Source organism: Corvus hawaiiensis, chromosome 6 (assembly GCF_020740725.1).
Source record: "Corvus hawaiiensis isolate bCorHaw1 chromosome 6, bCorHaw1.pri.cur, whole genome shotgun sequence".
Classification (NCBI taxonomy): domain Eukaryota; kingdom Metazoa; phylum Chordata; class Aves; order Passeriformes; family Corvidae; genus Corvus; species Corvus hawaiiensis.
In genome coordinates, this window is record NC_063218.1 from 48,761,137 (window position 1) to 48,777,695 (window position 16,559).

The following is a 16,559-nucleotide window of genomic DNA, read 5'->3' on the forward strand; positions in this document are numbered from 1 at the left end:
ATTATCATCATACTATAGTGACTTATGACATCTCATGTTCAGAATCACAGTCCTTCTAAAGACATAAAGATTTAAAACAGTACTTGCAAGCTGTGAATTAAAATATCCTGGTTGTTACTCACTTCGCTGCAATTCTGTAAATATTCAAAGTAGATTAAATTATTATTATTTTAAGAAAAAATCCAGCATAGTAGTTCCACCTTAATATTTAAAACCCATGTCCTCTTTATTCAGTGTATCTTCCTACTCTCTTCACTATCAAAGGCTAGATACCCGGCTCCATAAATATATTTGAACATTCATCTCCCTCCTCTTCCCATTTTTAACTCTTTCATGCATACACCACACTCTCTGGATTTTTTTCTCTTCTTCCACTTACATAATTCTGTTGTTTTGTAAAATAAACACAATTAAGATCAAGACATGGTTACTTAAGAAGGGGAAAAATGGGAATTTCTATTTCCACATTAAAGTACTCATCTTGAAAATGATGCAAATTATAATATGGTTTTGGTAACTTAATATACATTAAAGGTGATTATTCCCTGCATTCTCATCACTAAGTAGTGACGCTTTTATTCAAGTATGCTCATGCTTGCACTTATGCCCGACATGTTTTACCATTCAGTACCTTGAACTAGCTGGCAATCATCTAACAAAATGATTTTTTGCTATATAGAATAAATGTTATCATTTATCAGTAACACATTTAAAATGTAGATTTTTTATTAATTCCTTGACTCCAGGGTAAAAGTGTTTAGGTATTACCTAAATACTAATTTGAAATACTTTAAAATTCCTTTATTTGTGATGATTTTTGAAAGATTTAGCCAACACTGGAATTCCAACCTAAAGCCTTATGAAAATATTTCTGTTCTGAAAAACAATTCAATATATTAGGCCATGGAATATATTTGAGACTTATTTTGTTTTGCAGTAAAACATTTATTGAAATAAACTTTGGTTGCTTGGAACAGTTTTTCATGGAACACTGAAGATCAAATTTAGATCTTATTAATTTTCTTCCCTTCTTAGCCATTTAAGTATATAATACCTCTCTAACTTTTCTTTTGCAAGGAAACTGCGTAAGTAATACAGAAATTCCATTTTCTTAGGTTCAGATAGAGGGGAGTTTCTATTCTCCGTTTTGTTAATCAGTGGATAAGTAGCAACATTATGCCACAATACTTTTTAAAGATTTTGAGAAGTTTTATGAAGAGCAACATCATTTACATATGAACCTACAGCCTCTTGTTTGGCTGAACTCTGTAGGTTATGTTTTGCAGCTGGCTCCAGGATACGGCTCTGTATAAGCCAGACAATGTTATGTTGGTCTATAAAACAAAGTGGAACACTTATATAAAGAAACACATTTGTTAACTTTGATATCAAGACTTTATCAGGCTGGCCCTCAAACAGTGAGCCTTCAAGGGTAGCGATGACATTCTTTCTTCCATTAGCCATTTTTCTTGCAGGCTTGCTGCAAGAAAGAACAGTTGCTCAAAATAGACAAACCGGGCTCTATTTTGACCAGATAGAGGAAAATTTTCCTTTGAAATGCTGCTTTTATTAAGCTGGTTTGTTTTTCATGCTCTTGTGGAGCGGGGGAAAGCCAGGTTAGGACGTTGTTGGTTTAGAAACAAGCTCTGCGAAGTCTCATTTTAACACTTCTGTTTTTTTATCCCTAAGATGGAGCCAGATCCCTCCCGGGTGTAAATCAGTACAAGAGTCCACCTGTCTTTCTTGTTTACACTAGTGAAGGATCTTGCCCTGTTCCCCTACAATTCGTGCAGCCTGACATTTGAATGGAACTGCAATTAGCAGGGTTGTTTTTATTTAACTTTATTTAGCACCTTATCTCCCTTTAACATTCTTGTCCGAGTACCAGAATCAACCATGAACTCAACATAGCACTTACTAGTGCTGTTCTATTTTGAGCTGGAAGAAAAACCCCATCAGTCCAGATCAAAGAGCACCTTCCCTTTCGCTCTGGGAATAGAAATCGTTAACTAATTGGTGCAAAAAGCCATGACAAATCGATTCACACCACAGTTAAGGAAGTCGTAACTTACTCCACCACACAGGAGTTATCCAAGGCCTCAAAATGACCTGTTCTTAATGGCCAAACAAATGCAACCTTCCACAAAAACCAAAATGCTACTGGTGAGGGACCCAGCTTGTAGAGGATGCAGTTCCACAGCACGGTGTTTGCTGTGTTCTACAGTTTTCCCCGTTCCTCACCTATTCAATCCCTTTAGTTACAATAACACGAAGGACTGCAAGACCTGTTGTTTGGGCTCGTATTTCTTGTTACTCATTTAAAAAAGAGCCTCTTGGAGGATTCTGACTCTGGCAGAGCTCTGCTGCTCCCAGGTGCTAAAATTCTGCAAAAAGGAATGGAGCAGCAGGTCCCGAAAGCTTTGGAGGTCCTAAATCTGAAGTAAGGGGTTGTACCCGAGAATCTCAAGCCACCCAATGCCATAGTCCTGGGGAACACCGGAGTGGCTGAGAAAGAAGGCAGAAGGCCTGCTGGGCTTCTGGGTTGCTGGAAGGCTGCTCTCTGCCCTGGCAGCTCCTCACACAGGTGCGAGGCCACCTCCACGCAGCCATACCGGTGACAAGGGCACAGGTGATGCAGGCGAAGGTCAGCAATGAGGACAGTGACACTTTTGAGCGTGACACGGAGAGGGTCCAGGCGCCACGCGGAGCTCCCGCAGGTGCCGGCCTGGGGCAGCGCCTCCCGCTGGGCCGCACCGGGACTGTGCCCGGGCCCGCCCCCGCTTCCCCGCACCTCTCCCGGCCGGGGCCGCCCCGCGGGGGCCGGGCCAGCGGTGTCGGCGGCGGGACGGGGCGCCCGGCGCTGCCCGCAGCTCCCGGGGCATCGCCGCGCCGCCCCAGCCATGTCCTCCAGCTCCCCGCCGGGCGAGCCCAAGAGCCGCAGCCTGGGCCGGCTGTCGCTGCCCAGGAGAGGCAGCATGACACCCGGCAAGAAGGCGGCGGCGCTGGAGCTGGCCGAGAGCACCCCGAACGCCCACTACGCCCCGCTGCCGGGCGCGCAGGGCGGGCAGGCGCCCGCGGGGTGCAGCCCCGCGCCGGAGCGGGAGCGGGCGCCGCGCCTGCGGAGCGAGGTGGTGGTGGTGAGCGGCGACTGCCCGCGGCCCCCCGTCAGCCTGGACCCCCGCGTCTCCATCTACAGCCTCCGCAAGCCCCTGCTGAGCCGCAGCAGCGTCCAGGGCAGGGTCTACAACTTCTTAGAGCGGCCCACGGGATGGAAGTGCTTCGTGTACCACTTCACCGTGTGAGTAGCGCCCCGCTGCCGCCGGGCACCTGCTCCGCGCTCCCGTTACCGCCGCTGGAGCGCTGCCCCAGCGGTGCCGGGGACGCCGGGGCCGCCCTCAGCCGCAGCCTGAGGAGCCGCTGCCGCCGGGCCCCTCCCCGCGCCCCGCTCGTCCTCCCCCCGGAGGCGGCACAGCGGCAGCCCCGGCGGCCCCTCAAGCGCGGAGCCTTCCAGACCAGCCCGGTGCTCCGGGATTGGACATCGTCAGATAGGGTTCTTTTGGGCTGTGGGTGGTTTGCGGGTTTTTTTTCCCCACAGGTGTGAAGTAAAACAAAAGTCACCCTCCGGGGGAAAGTTTCCCTTTTTAGTTAAGAGAAATGCTGTATCTCAGGTCAGGAGCCCTAAGGTGTAGCTATCAGATAGAGCAGGAGCTGGTTTCAGGCAATTTTCTTCAGAAGGCTATCTGGGGAGTTGAAATAAGTTGTTCATACTGAACTGGAAATGAAGTAGGCAGCAGTGTCATCCATTCTTTATTAATTTTTGATGCATGACTCCTGCTTTCATATGCAGTGACATCTGTGTGATGCCGATGCTCACTGCACAGCAGCAGTTTCTACTTGAACAGGTGCTATCGATTATCAGTGTTGCAGCCGTGTCAGGGGAGGATGAGAAACAGGTGATGCTCCTTTTCCTCGCCCCTTTTATTGCCCCTGGCTCTAACTCCGTGTGCTACCCATTACGACAGGAAGGAGATGGTGTTTGGAGCGTGTTGTTTAACGGCGGGCAGGTTGAAAGTTGCTTTGTCTATAATGCTGTCTGTGGAGTGCAGTGTCAAACCTAAGCTAGCAAGTGGTAGGTGTGTGGTGCATGAGCATCCCAACAAGCGCCTCCGTGAGAAATCGTTGCCTTTCCATCGAGGTGTTGCTGAAGGCTTGTGTGACCCTTGGGCAATTGGCGTGTGTTAAATGTAGGTAAGAAGGTCAGGTAGGAATGTGGTGTGTGTTTGTTGTATTCATGCACAAACACACATGTGTACATATATCCATTACACATATACATGCTTGTTCCAACAGCTAGAGGGAAAGGCATTTTGTGGTCAAAATCCTAAGACAAAAGACACCAAAGTCAGTTTTTATGATTTTGTTATTGTATTCTGATTTTAAGTTCTATTTCTAAGTAGCTGCTATCTAAAGTCACTTCAGGATTTTGTGCTTCTGTTCCATACTTGAAGTTTCTGAGTGTTAAGGTCCTCAGGTTAAGTGGTACCAACTTTATTTTAGTGGAGGGGAAACAGCTGTCCTCTGAGTGTACGTAATTGGGGGATGACTGTGTGCAACTGCTGAGATAATTGTGGGCTGCATTCTCTTTAGTGTTATAATGCCATCAGATGAGAAAATGAGTAATGGCCATAATTATGAAGTGCCTAATAGCTGTGGTTGAACAACGTAAAACACTTTCAGGAATCGGAGCTCCTTTTTTTTCCCCTCAAAAGGAGTTTTAGGCAGCCATCTCTTATGGTTTCTGACCTTTCAGGTATCTCAAATTATGTATAGAAGGGGCAGTAAACTGTGTTCAATATCTTAACTAATCTTCTCTGAATCTTAACAGCGAGTCTAGGAAAACTCTGAAAAACAAAAAACAAGGTTATATTCCTTTTTCTACCTAAGGTTCAAGCCAGAGTATTAACTTTTTTTTTTTTTTTTTTTTTTTTTTTTTTTTTTTTTTTGCGAGTGTTAGCAGTGTGGATTAATCCTACCTGTGCAAGAATTAACATTTTGTGATGTGTAAGTTATTGCCTGTCTTTCCCCACAAGACACACCCATGGTGTAAGCGTTAGCCCCAGCATTTCCCCTCTTTCCAGAACTCTTCTGATGTAAAGACGAATGACAGTGGCAGTAAATATTCTCAAGCCTCATACTAAGCGTTGTTCAAATTCCTCAGGGCGCTGAAGAGACAGAAGAGGGTACTGACACCCTTGTGTGTTTCTTGCAAGGCAATCTGCAAGTACCGTTTAGGCAGCCTCACTCTAATTCCCACCAGCAGAGGGAATTGAGGCTTTACTGTTCTCAGCCATCCCACTTTCTCCTTCTTTTTGTGGAACATAAGCTTTTGTGCCCGTTAAATCATGGTTTAAGTTACTGATCTTTGGCCCGTACTTCTCCTACTCTCTTTCTGAGCTCCCAAAACAACTTTCTGCTGCGCCAAGGAATGCTCTGTTTGGAGTACAATCCCTGCCAGCCAGGTGCTGAGTATTGGCAGATGAATAGTTGCTCCGGAGCAGAAGTTTGTTGCTAAAATTAACTGACAAGGCAGATTTGTCTGATTCAGAGAAGCTGTTGTGTCCCAGCGTCTCCTCGGGAGGAGGCACGGGACCTGCTTTGTGCAGATACAAGAGATGAGGTGCAGAGTTGGGAACGACTTGGAGTCATAGGACACACACGGAGAGGTGTGCATGTTCTTCTTTACCACTGGAGGAAGCAACTGGTTGTTCTATTGTCAGCATACAAACAAGTCACTCATAGAACACTGAGCTGCGTTTTACCTTGGGGTGTGCAAGGACCCTGGTGTTTGTCTCTCCTGCCCAAACGAGTTCAAGAAACTGAACTGGTTTGCCTGTTGTCTTTTTGACTCCCTCTGCTGTCTGCCTTCTGCTTTATTCCGGGGGCTTTCAGGTCTCGGTCGCTGTCCTCAATGTTTAGAGGGGAAGGAAAGGAAACGGGAGTGGTGTTAAATCGGGGCTTAAAGACCTAAGCTGAGTAGAGAGCCTTGGCCAGGATCTAGCCCAGTGATGGGAGCAACAAGCACTGGAGGCTTAATTTTGTCTTTCCTGCATGGTGTGGAGTGTGTGGCTGTGTTGTTAATTACATGCTGGAATTATTACAATTAGGAACAACTGCTGGAATAGTCCGTGTAACTTGCTCTGGACCTGTATCTCTGGCTGGTTGTTAAAACACTGTTTATCAAGTGATAAGAGCTACATCTACTGATTGCCTGTCACACCCTTTTCCTGCTCAGGAATCTTAGTCAGTGGTATGTAGAATACTAATAGCTAAGAACTGATACTCAGGATTGATTTCCCTCGGTTTTATATTGTATATTTAGGAAAGAGAAGTTGAACACCAAGCTTTAATCTGCAGATTCTAGGTTGGTATGTTTGTTTCATATTGTTTTGGTTGCTGTATGTTCTGGTGAGCAGCAAAGGACAGCAAAATACAGCCCTCATGTACCCTCGACTTAAAAGGTGGAATCTGGTTGTCTTGCACAGATGAGGCCAATGACCTGTTTTCTTCTGAATTATTTCTTTCAAAAGGTGTCTGAAATACCTGTTTTCCACTATGCAAAATGTATATTCTCTCTCTTGCTGATGTTTTCAGTTTTCCAGAGTAATTTGACACCCCAGTCGCTGATTAAATCAATTGAATTCTAGACAGGTCTTTTCTAAGAATTTTTCTTACTTGCTCACACCAAAGAGGAGAAACATCTCAAGTGAGCAGAACAGGAAATGAATTGCTGTGCGTCATTTATACTAGATTTTTGAAGCCTGGGGAAATAGCCTCTGTGGGGAGAAGGAACAGCTAATCAGCTGTTAATTTATGACTCAAAAAAACCTGCCTAGAAGTACTAGCAAAGATAATAGAACCTCTTAGTTCAGCTACTTGACTTGGTTTGATTTTGTAATAAATGTCATTTAAATAGATGAAGCATGCAGTATACATACACATAATTTTACCAGGGCAAGTAAATTGTGCTCGATGGCTGAGGATTTACATGAGGCTTCTGCAAACACAGTTGGTAGTTGCTTGGAGACTCGGACTTTGCAGGCAAGAGCTCGCCCTGTGGCACGGCTGTATGGATGGCAATGTCCTGCCAGAGCCACCAAATCCGCCTTGGCTGTCAGAGTGAGGGAATGACTGAGCGCCACTGTTCTCAGTGACCTTCCAGGCTAGGGCATCTTATCACACTTACCATAGCAGTGCACCTTGAGAGAGCGGCTTTGAGAGGTGAAATGTTCTGCAGCCTTAACAAATCAGGTTTTCAGCTTCTGTGAGGACAGGTGGAAAAAGAAACTTAAATTCTGCCCTCATAGTGTCCTGCTGAAATCTTTGGGTGCTGTCTCAGTGTTGGAAATGACTGTAAAGAATAAGTGAAGTTGGCAGATGTTAAAAATAATTATTTTAGATTTAAGTGCTCAAGGGAAGATCTTTTTCTCGCCCTCTTAATTGTAAAATAAGTATCTTAAAATGTGCCTAAAGAAACTGAAGTTATGAACTGATTTCTCTTGTTCTTGGTATGGCAAATAATGACTTCTGGCAGTGTTGACTCCCTGCGTTCTTTGAAGTGTTGGGTGTAAGCAGAGGGAACAGTTTGGAAACTGATGGACCATTGGTTTGTTCTATTGTTGCAGCTTTCCTTTGTTGCCATGTAAGATAATCAGCTTCTATCTTATCTTTGCATGCCTGTACCTGGTTCAATTTAATTTGCCTTTGTATAAGTTTGGTTTAATCAGCAATGATTGTCATTGAGTTTGTTCGAATCCCGACTTGTTTACATAAGCTTGCACTGGCCAGTGGTTGGGATTTGGAAAACTCGTCTCTGGAAGCAGGCGAACTCTCAGAAGCATGGCTGCATGTGTGTGCACAAAAGATAGGAAATGAGGGTAGATAGAATATTCCAGCTGCCTGAATCAGGACTCACAGTAATCAATTATTAAAGGCAATGCAGTGTTTACACAGGGCTCTTTACATACATTACATTGTGAGAAAAAAGCATAACTTAAAATCCTGGTTTTGCCATATTTCCAGATGTTCTGCAAACATACTTGCAAACCTACTGGTTCATACTTGTTGTGTAAACTGTTGAGGAAAAAAGATCCATAAAATAATAAGTCATGTGTAAGCACACACTATTCTTTGAGACTGAAAAGAGTTGCAAACCAAAGTGCTGTGTTTTTGACACGAACATTTGTATGTTTAGAGATTTTTGTGGCTTGAAATCACATTTCCAGATTATTACTTCTGTTTTTAAAAATGGAGACATAAATCCTCCAAAGTCAGCATGGCTTTTCTAAGTGGAAAGAAAGAAATACGATTTCATCATGGTCATATTCTTTTTGCTGCTGTCAATAGCAGGAATACCCAGGTTTAGCTTTTTGTGTCTCATTAAGACTGAGGTAGTTTAGTTGAGGCCAATTTGCAGCAGAGGGAGCATCATTGCAACCTAACACTGTGTGTCTGTCAATGGACTTGGTAACAGTTTTATCTGAGAGGAAAAGGGCTTGGAAAGCCGACTTTAAGTTTTCCCAGAAAGGAGGGAAGATCATTTGCCTGCCCATTGCCATAGCTGGTTGTGCGTTTAAGACAGTGTGCTCACGTTTAGGAGTTGCTGCTGCAGGAGCAGCCCTGTTTGCTGATCAGCCAGGTACTGAAGCTTGGGCTCTTGGCAGGTTTTTGGTTGCAGGTGAGACTGAGAAGTGACATAAGGGTTTTGTTGTTCCCTCCTTATTCTCTGCATGCTGCAGTGCAGCCCGTTAGCTACAGTATTGTGAGCAGGTGCTTCTTTGTGACCTGTGTGATTGAAATAGTATTTTTTGGGTTGGCCAGAACAGAGCTTCCCACTCTTGCCCTGTTTCCCAGTCTGTAACTTGTCAGAAGTTCCATTTTTGCTGTGTGCTGTCTGGCTGTCTTGTGACTGAGACCAGTCCAAGTTTGTGCCATGAAGACCTTGAGTGGCAGTGTAGTTAGAGATCAGAAGGGGTCCCCATTTCTTTGTCCCAGTGGGACAGTAGAAGTTCTTAGGTTAAAAAATGCAGATACAAATAGCTGTGTAATTGGCTAAGAATAATAATTTAAAAATTATCCAAGTTTCCTTAGTAATTGACTGTCATCAGAAAGAAAAGCAGCATGAGAAACCAGATCCTCTCAATGCCAACACTAGTAGATAATGCCTGGTTTAATCAAAATTAAACCACCGTCTTTGCATTATTTGTCACATTCAGTGATTGCTGTATGAAAATTATTGTGGAAATGTATTTTGATTGATGAATGGGAAGGTAGGTGAAAAGCTAGGTATCTTCTAACTAAAAACCCTTTTGAAGGTGCCTCTAGCAATAATTGGGAAAATCCAATTTCTCTTCTGAAATGCGTAGTTGGATATGGTTGGCTACTTGAAAAAAAATTCATGGAGTCAAGGAAGTTCTGTGGGGAGGAGAAAGACTTTGTAATTGTACTGATGTTTAGGTTTTCTAATAGCCAATGGAAGCAGAAGGCTGTAAAGTGGCAAACACTAATGCTCAGTGAAGACAGGTTGTGTGCAGTGGAGAAATAAAGAGCTGTGAAATGTGTGAAATGCATACATTATGCATTTTTTTCAATTTGGGCAGGCTTTCCTGGGATAGGCCTTCTCTCTTTTCCTATCAGTCTTCCAGTATGGTATTTCTAGTCCTTCTCTCATGTTTGCTTTCCTCCAAGGAAAAGAATTATCCTACCTTTAAAAGTTGCAGATTAATGATCTTAAGAAAACCAGTAAGTGCAGTTTTCACATTTCTGTGTCTCTGTCAAATGGTTGATTGGGCAATTCTGGCACACTTCCTTGCCCTGGCTCCTCAAGTGCCAGGGAAAAAACGTGCAAGGCTGTGTAGATAGGCCTCTTTCAAAACTTTCATTGCAGCTGAATCAAGGCTAGAGTTGAGATTCAATTGCAGGGAACTAATTAGGCTGAGCTCCAAATGCCTGAGCGCTGGATGTGTTACAAACAACGGTGCCAACATATGCTGTAGGGAGCTGTGCACAGGCACAATGCTTAGCTGACTTTAAACTTGGCAGTACCTCACTAATTTGGTGTGTTAATAGATTGTTTGATGTGCATTAGTGGCTGAACACAAAAGCTGTGAACACTTGCTCATTCAGTTCCAGATGGAAAATAGTGTCTTGTTGGGGGCAAGGTGTTTTCTGCCTGCCAACAAGAGGTCCAACGTGTTTCAAATGTCTTGGAGAGTTGCCAGATGCAAATAAACCTGCTGGGGAGGCTGAGTTACAGCAGAATGCAGAGACTGGCAAGTTTTTAGGTGAGGTACTAACCCTTCTCATGCAGTCATGCTTCATCTGGCATAATGGTCTGTGAGAACCATTATAATACCAGTCATGGTAATGGGAGAGCACAGGCATTTGCAAGGCTCTGCTACAGGAGTAGCTGATGTATTTTTACCCCCTACCAGGAAGATATATATGTGAGAGTATATTTATCTCTCTGTCTATAGTAACACTGGGAGTATTCAATGCTTTAGTAATCAAATTTAATATTAATTTTACTGTGTGTTTTTAGACAGTTTTTCTTCTTTTTTTTTGATACAGAAAATTCTAAAGCTGCTCTAAATCAAGAGTTTTCTCTGGCTTCCAGACTCTGCATACCTGGAGGACCAGAGAGGTGCTTGGTGTGAGCTTTTCCCTTGCCTGGCATGACCAGTTTTTGAGGATATATGGACTTTCTTCGTCTTTTCCCTCCTTCATGGTATAGAATAGTAAAATAACAGCTATTTTCTATGTTCAAGGAGCTGTAGGAAATTGCACACAGTGCAAAGCAGGGCCTGAGTAAGTGTGTAAGTGTAGTGTGAGTAGTTTAAAATTAAAAAAAACCTCCCAACACCACAACGCAATCAAAACCCCCAAAACAACAACAAAACACCACAAACCCCTGAAATACTGTCCCACATTTCCTAAATGGTAGTTTCCCTCCTTAATAACCACACGTTACAACAGAAAACGTGCAACCTGGAAACATTACAATAAAACATAGGCACAGGGGAAGCCAATGATTTACTAAAGCTTAGTACAACCACTATGACAAAAGCCAGGTTTTTTTTTCTCTGAACTGCTTTAGTGTCAGAACTGCCAGTTGAGTGAGATAACGAACACACATCTGCTCAAAACTGACTGAATCTCTTTTGAGGTTAAGAAAAAAAAAGTCTGGTACTTTTTGCAAGGAATAAATCAAGCACCAAGTCTGCAGCCTTGGAATTTTATCATTTTGAAAGTGATAAACTGCCAGAAATAGGAAATTATACTGCACGTTCTTAGGTGGCCTTTAGATACTTTTAGCAAGGTGCCCAGAATACGTATTTTTGTTTTCTCTCATGTGTTCTTCACAATTAATGTGATGATTTAATATTTTATGAAAAATGTTAACCAAAGTCAAAATAAGCCTATGACAGGGCTTCTGGATCCTTTTAAGTTTCTTCTGCTTCTGCAAATATTGCTGTGGATCTTTGAATTTTGTATTAAAGCTCTCAGTAGGAACATACATCTTACATGTGTTTTTCTAATGCCAGTGGACCTATGAGACCTCATTTGACAACACAATTTTGTCACATTTTTAATAGAAAACTGGATTTTTCACTCTTAACTGTAAAAACCCTCTTTGCATTCTGCTGAGGTTATTTAAAAAGTAAATGCTTTGTTGTATAACTACACTAGTATTTACTTCAAATGAGAAATATACTGTTCTTAGTGAACTAAGATCTTGAAATAGTAGAAAATAACTTTGTTTATCCTAACAAGTTGTGCTCTTGATCATAATCTATTAATTTTACTCTTAACACATCCCCCCAAAATAGAGCAGACATTTTCTTTTGCAATAATAGAAAATATAATACATTTGTTGGAGTAATACTTGGTTTGATTCTTAAGAATTTATCATCATGTGTTTAACTTAGCTGTGTGAACAGCTATTTGCTTTCTAGTGGGAGCAATTAGTAAAGACAAAAGGTAAGGACCAACTAGTAAAGAGAAAAACTTGCATATACTCATCTCTGAAATTAGGGCAATTAAAACTGCTTGCCAGGCATTGTGCACAGGATGTGTAAAAATAATTTAAAATTATTTTATTTATAATAAGGCTATTTTTTTTTTCCTGAAACACTAAGCATCTTACAGTGCTAATTCTATATGAACTTTTACTTTGTCTAGGTGACTGTTGTCTCTTGTCTGTAGTAAATATGTTAAATCACATAACATCTGCATGCAGGTTTTTTACCATCTCGCCAGAGGTTTTGTTGTAGATTTCTAAAAACTAGTGGTCTTCCTTTTGTTGCTCCCTATGTGCATGTGTTTTAGGCTGGGCAAGAACACAGGCGTGTCCCCTTTGTTTAGACCAGAGTGTGGTCACCCTTGCAATAAGCTGCTCACTGTCAGACAGCTGGAGCTGACACAAGGAGACTGGGCAGGCTTAGATGTGTAGAAATCCAGTGCTCAGAAGTTGTTGGTTTCCTCTGCAACCCTACAATGAATTCCTGAAATCGTAGGGATACTTCTAAATTATTTCAGTTTTTTACAATATTTTTTCATTGCAGTGCTAATATTGCATATTTTTAATGTGGGTTGGATAGTACAGAAAATTGGGTCACAGTTTGAGGACAGAATGTAAATCACCCACCAGGTAACTTCCTTGGATTCTCTCCAAAGACACCAGGTTTAATAGCAGAGGCAAGGATTACAGAGCTCTTGCTCATCCCTTGTACAAAAAAGGCTGAGGTCCTTGGGAATATATTTTATTTCTGCAGAGTAAGGAATTGCCTCCAGAGAATGTTTGTTCCTGCAGCAGCTATCACCTTCCCCACGTCATCTAAAAATGAGCTGGAATTGACTAGAGCCTTCTTTTCCACGATAAGCTGGAGGGCACCAGAGCTGAAGTAAAGGTCCCTCATCTCTTGTGCGGATGTTGACAAGTAGAGCAAAGGAGAATGAATGCAGGGAATGGTTGCTGCTGCTAATCTCATTCTTACACCCTTCAAATGCCTGTGCCCAATTATTTGTGCAGGGCAGTGGAGATAGGGGAAGAGACAAGAGCAAAGATCTTCCATCCTGTGGCTTCAAGAAGTAGAGAATGTCCTGCGCTGATCCTGTTAAGAAGCAGTGGTCTTTGTATTCTGTACAATGGCTTTATCTGGTCTTTACAAACTTCAGCAAATAAGGTCCTATTTTTTTTCCCTAATATAAATCTAGTTGAGGCTGTGTGTTTTTCACCCCTGTCTTAGAAGACACTAAAATGTGGTCAAACCTGACAATGAGTAAAGAACTAAACATGTATTGCTTTATTGTAGTGTGAGTAAATTTCATGTGATTGTATGCTGTTGTCTTAGCTGTGACCTGGAAAGTATTGATAATTGGTTATCTCAGCACGTCACGCAAAATAAACCTGCTCACTTGATGTTTTCTATGTCAACAGGTCATCCAGCACCCGAGCACTAAGCTGTCTGAGCATCCTGTTTCACCAGCGTGTAAAGTATGCCAGGCACAGATACCTGAGTGTTGCACAGTCATGTCAATTGTGTGCCTTCATCGTTCTGTTCATTCAGCACAGCTCTTTGTAGATTTTATTTAATTTTCTGACATGGTCTTATTTGGGCTACTACATATTCGAACCATAGAAATGAGAAAAATGCTTCAAGAATGAGGGAGAAGCAGGGCTTTGACATCCTGCAGGTTTTGCAGTACGTGCAAGGCTGTAGGTGTACTTTGTTGATGGTGACCCTTCTTGGGAGTGTGAATTGCTTATTGCACTCTGGTTTTCAAACAGAGGTTATCTCTTCATGACTTCTGTGGTAGTCTTTTGTTGTGTGGCTTTAATAGAAAACATTATTCATCCATCAAGTCTCACTGTAAAGTGAAACAGAGAAATTGGACTGACTGCAAAAATGTGATGTACTATGAGAGAGCATAATCTCTAGAAATTTTCAGTGGATTGTATCTGTAGGAGTAAAGGGACACCTGCTTATACTTCTTACATGAAAGGGTGAAGATAGCATTCAGGCAGATTTTGGTGCTACCTGTTAGCTTCTGCTGAGGCTGTCTGCTTTTTCTCAGGAGATTTTTATATCAGATGTTTATTTCTCTTGAAAGAAACATCACTTGTTTCAGGAAACCTGTATATGATCTGTGTTGTTATTGAAACAATATATGCAAAATACTATGGGATTCTTTTCTTGAGGAATTCTGCTGGAAATGACTTGGTAAGTAACCAAACTGTTTTTAAGAACTTGGAGGAAATCAGTCTGTTTATGTAATGTGTGCTAGCAGTCAATGTAAGCTGTTCAAAACCCGCAGCCATGTGTATCTTTAGCTTCCTCCACTTCCCTGTAACAAATGCAATCTGATGATGCTTCTGTCTGATTGCTAAAGTGAAGTGCTGTGTGTTCCTTGGAATTGCGGTCTCTCTCCACCCCCCTCAAACACATCTGTTAGTTTGAAGCAGACTTCATTGTCACTGTTCTTTTCATATGGTGCCTCTTTTGCCGGCTCCCCACCCTCCCTGTGTCTCAGGCCTTTTGGTGTGTAGAAGAGACTTTGTATTCTGTTGGATTTGAGTCACCAGTGGCTGTCAAATACCAAAGCCGTGGGAAATCTGTGCCAGTTTAGGACAGAAACTGAAGGGAGAAATTAACTCAGTTGAAGTAAGCATCCCATAGCCAGCAAATGATTAACCAGAATAAAATTTGTCTTCACCGCTGAGATTAGCACATACTGATGAGCGGGAAAGACTCCACTACCAGAATAAGTAGTAAAGTAGGTATGTTTATTCCAGCGCTGGGACGCCAAGGGGATAATTCCTCCAAAGCCATGCGTGCCCACAGCTGCATTCAGCTTGGTATTTATCGGGTTACAAGTTCAATATTCATTAAGTTTCCCAATACACCTATACATATTCATTGCCTAGCCCCGCCCAGCCTCGCCTCGTATTACAATGAGCCCAAAAGTCACTTATATCTGCGTTGTGCTTGCGCAGTGTTGTCTGGTGGTCGTGGGCAGGGGTCTCCAGGATGAAATAAGAGTCTTCCTCAGATGAAGTAAAGGGTCTTCCTCATCCTGAACTTTTCACCTTTCTTCCCTGCGCATGCTCTTTATACCCCTGGGCTAAGTCCAAACGTCAAGACTGGTTTGAGTTAGCTTTAGGTTAAAACCAGGATCTTTGGTCAAGATTCCTTCGCCTTATCAATAGTCTCATATCTTCTCATCCTGCTTTGGTAGGCACAATAAGTGTTGGGCAAGCAGTATGCATTGCTTCTAACAAAGCAATTCTTAGTAAATCATTTAATCTCTGCTTCCCCATCCCCCTGATTCAATACCTTGTAAAATAAAACTGGTATTATAGGGCATGTCTTTTAAAAGGTATTTAGTAATTGAACGCTGCTTTGAATAAGTGGTTTTCCTAATATGGTTAGAATATGGCATGGTAATGGAAGTAGTTCCTTCACTTTTCCTTATCTTGTGATAAATTTAGGGAAGAAGGAAATGTTTTTTACAGGATAGTTGTAGGAACAACACTGCTATTGCAATGCAGGGAACATAAATAGTCATGGCAAAGCCAGGCAATGTGCGCTTTCTTTCCTGAAGTGTAAAATGACTGCTTTCTAGTAATGAGCTGAAATAAGTTTGAACTCATGGAATGAAACGGAGGAAAATAGCCTAGACAGTAAGGAAGAATGCCCACCTGTAAATTCACTTCTTCCTCACAACCCCTCCAAATGAGTGTTACTGGCTGCCTTGTCTCTCTTTATAGAAGAGGAGTGGACAAGACAAGCTGCATCAACATCCCATGGGCCTGAATGAAACAGTGAGATTTACTGGCTGTAACCTTCTCTCCACTTCATATCTCTACCATATTTTATACTAATCCAGATAGTTTTTAAGGATGTGTCTCCACTGCACTCCTAGACCTAGATGTGGATTATGACTGTGCTGTGCCTGCTAGATCAGCCTGGATAAAGCTGTGTTAAGCATGGAGGCAGAGGGAATGCATGTGCAAGCCCTGCACTTGTCCCAGCTGATGGGGTGTGAGCTGCTTTTGGCCCAAAAGCTCGATAGCTGCAGCAGTGCACGGTTGTGCCTGTGCTGGCAAAGGGCTTATTAGCATAGGTAGGCACCAACAATCCTAGCTGGCGCTGGGACCAAAGCCTGACAGAGGTTGTGACTGCACCTAATTGGGTAGATACGCTGCGATGTGCTGTGCATGACCTTCTAGAGCAGGGATGTTCATGCCTTGTGCGTCCTTACATCATCTAGTGCTGTGGGAATATTGATGGCCTCTAGGATGAAGTGACAGTACACATAGGTAGCCAGTCTGTGCTTCTGAGTTTACCCCCAGTACTGCTCTGGTACCTTGGAGCGCTTTGCTTTCAGCACCCTTGGATAAGTGTGAATGCAGTGGCATCAGGGACTGGCTGACAACTCTATCATAAATAAGGTTTTTAGCCTTCTTACCCCCTGAGTCACAAGTTCAATGGAAGTTGGAG

General features: G+C 42.7%; 1 protein-coding gene across 3 annotated transcripts in view; it reads left to right on the forward strand.

Moving 5' to 3' along the window:
• Positions 1 to 2,832: 2,832 nt before the first annotated feature.
• KCNQ1 (potassium voltage-gated channel subfamily Q member 1) overlaps positions 2,833 to 16,559 on the forward strand; it is a 338,669-nt gene continuing 324,942 nt past the window's right edge. For all 3 annotated transcript variants that reach the window (XM_048308026.1, XM_048308028.1, XM_048308027.1), the window contains exon 1: positions 2,833 to 3,298. In XM_048308026.1, the coding sequence (XP_048163983.1) occupies positions 2,901 to 3,298 (398 nt within the window). In that variant the 5' untranslated portion in view covers positions 2,833 to 2,900. The remainder of the gene's footprint in view (positions 3,299 to 16,559) is intronic.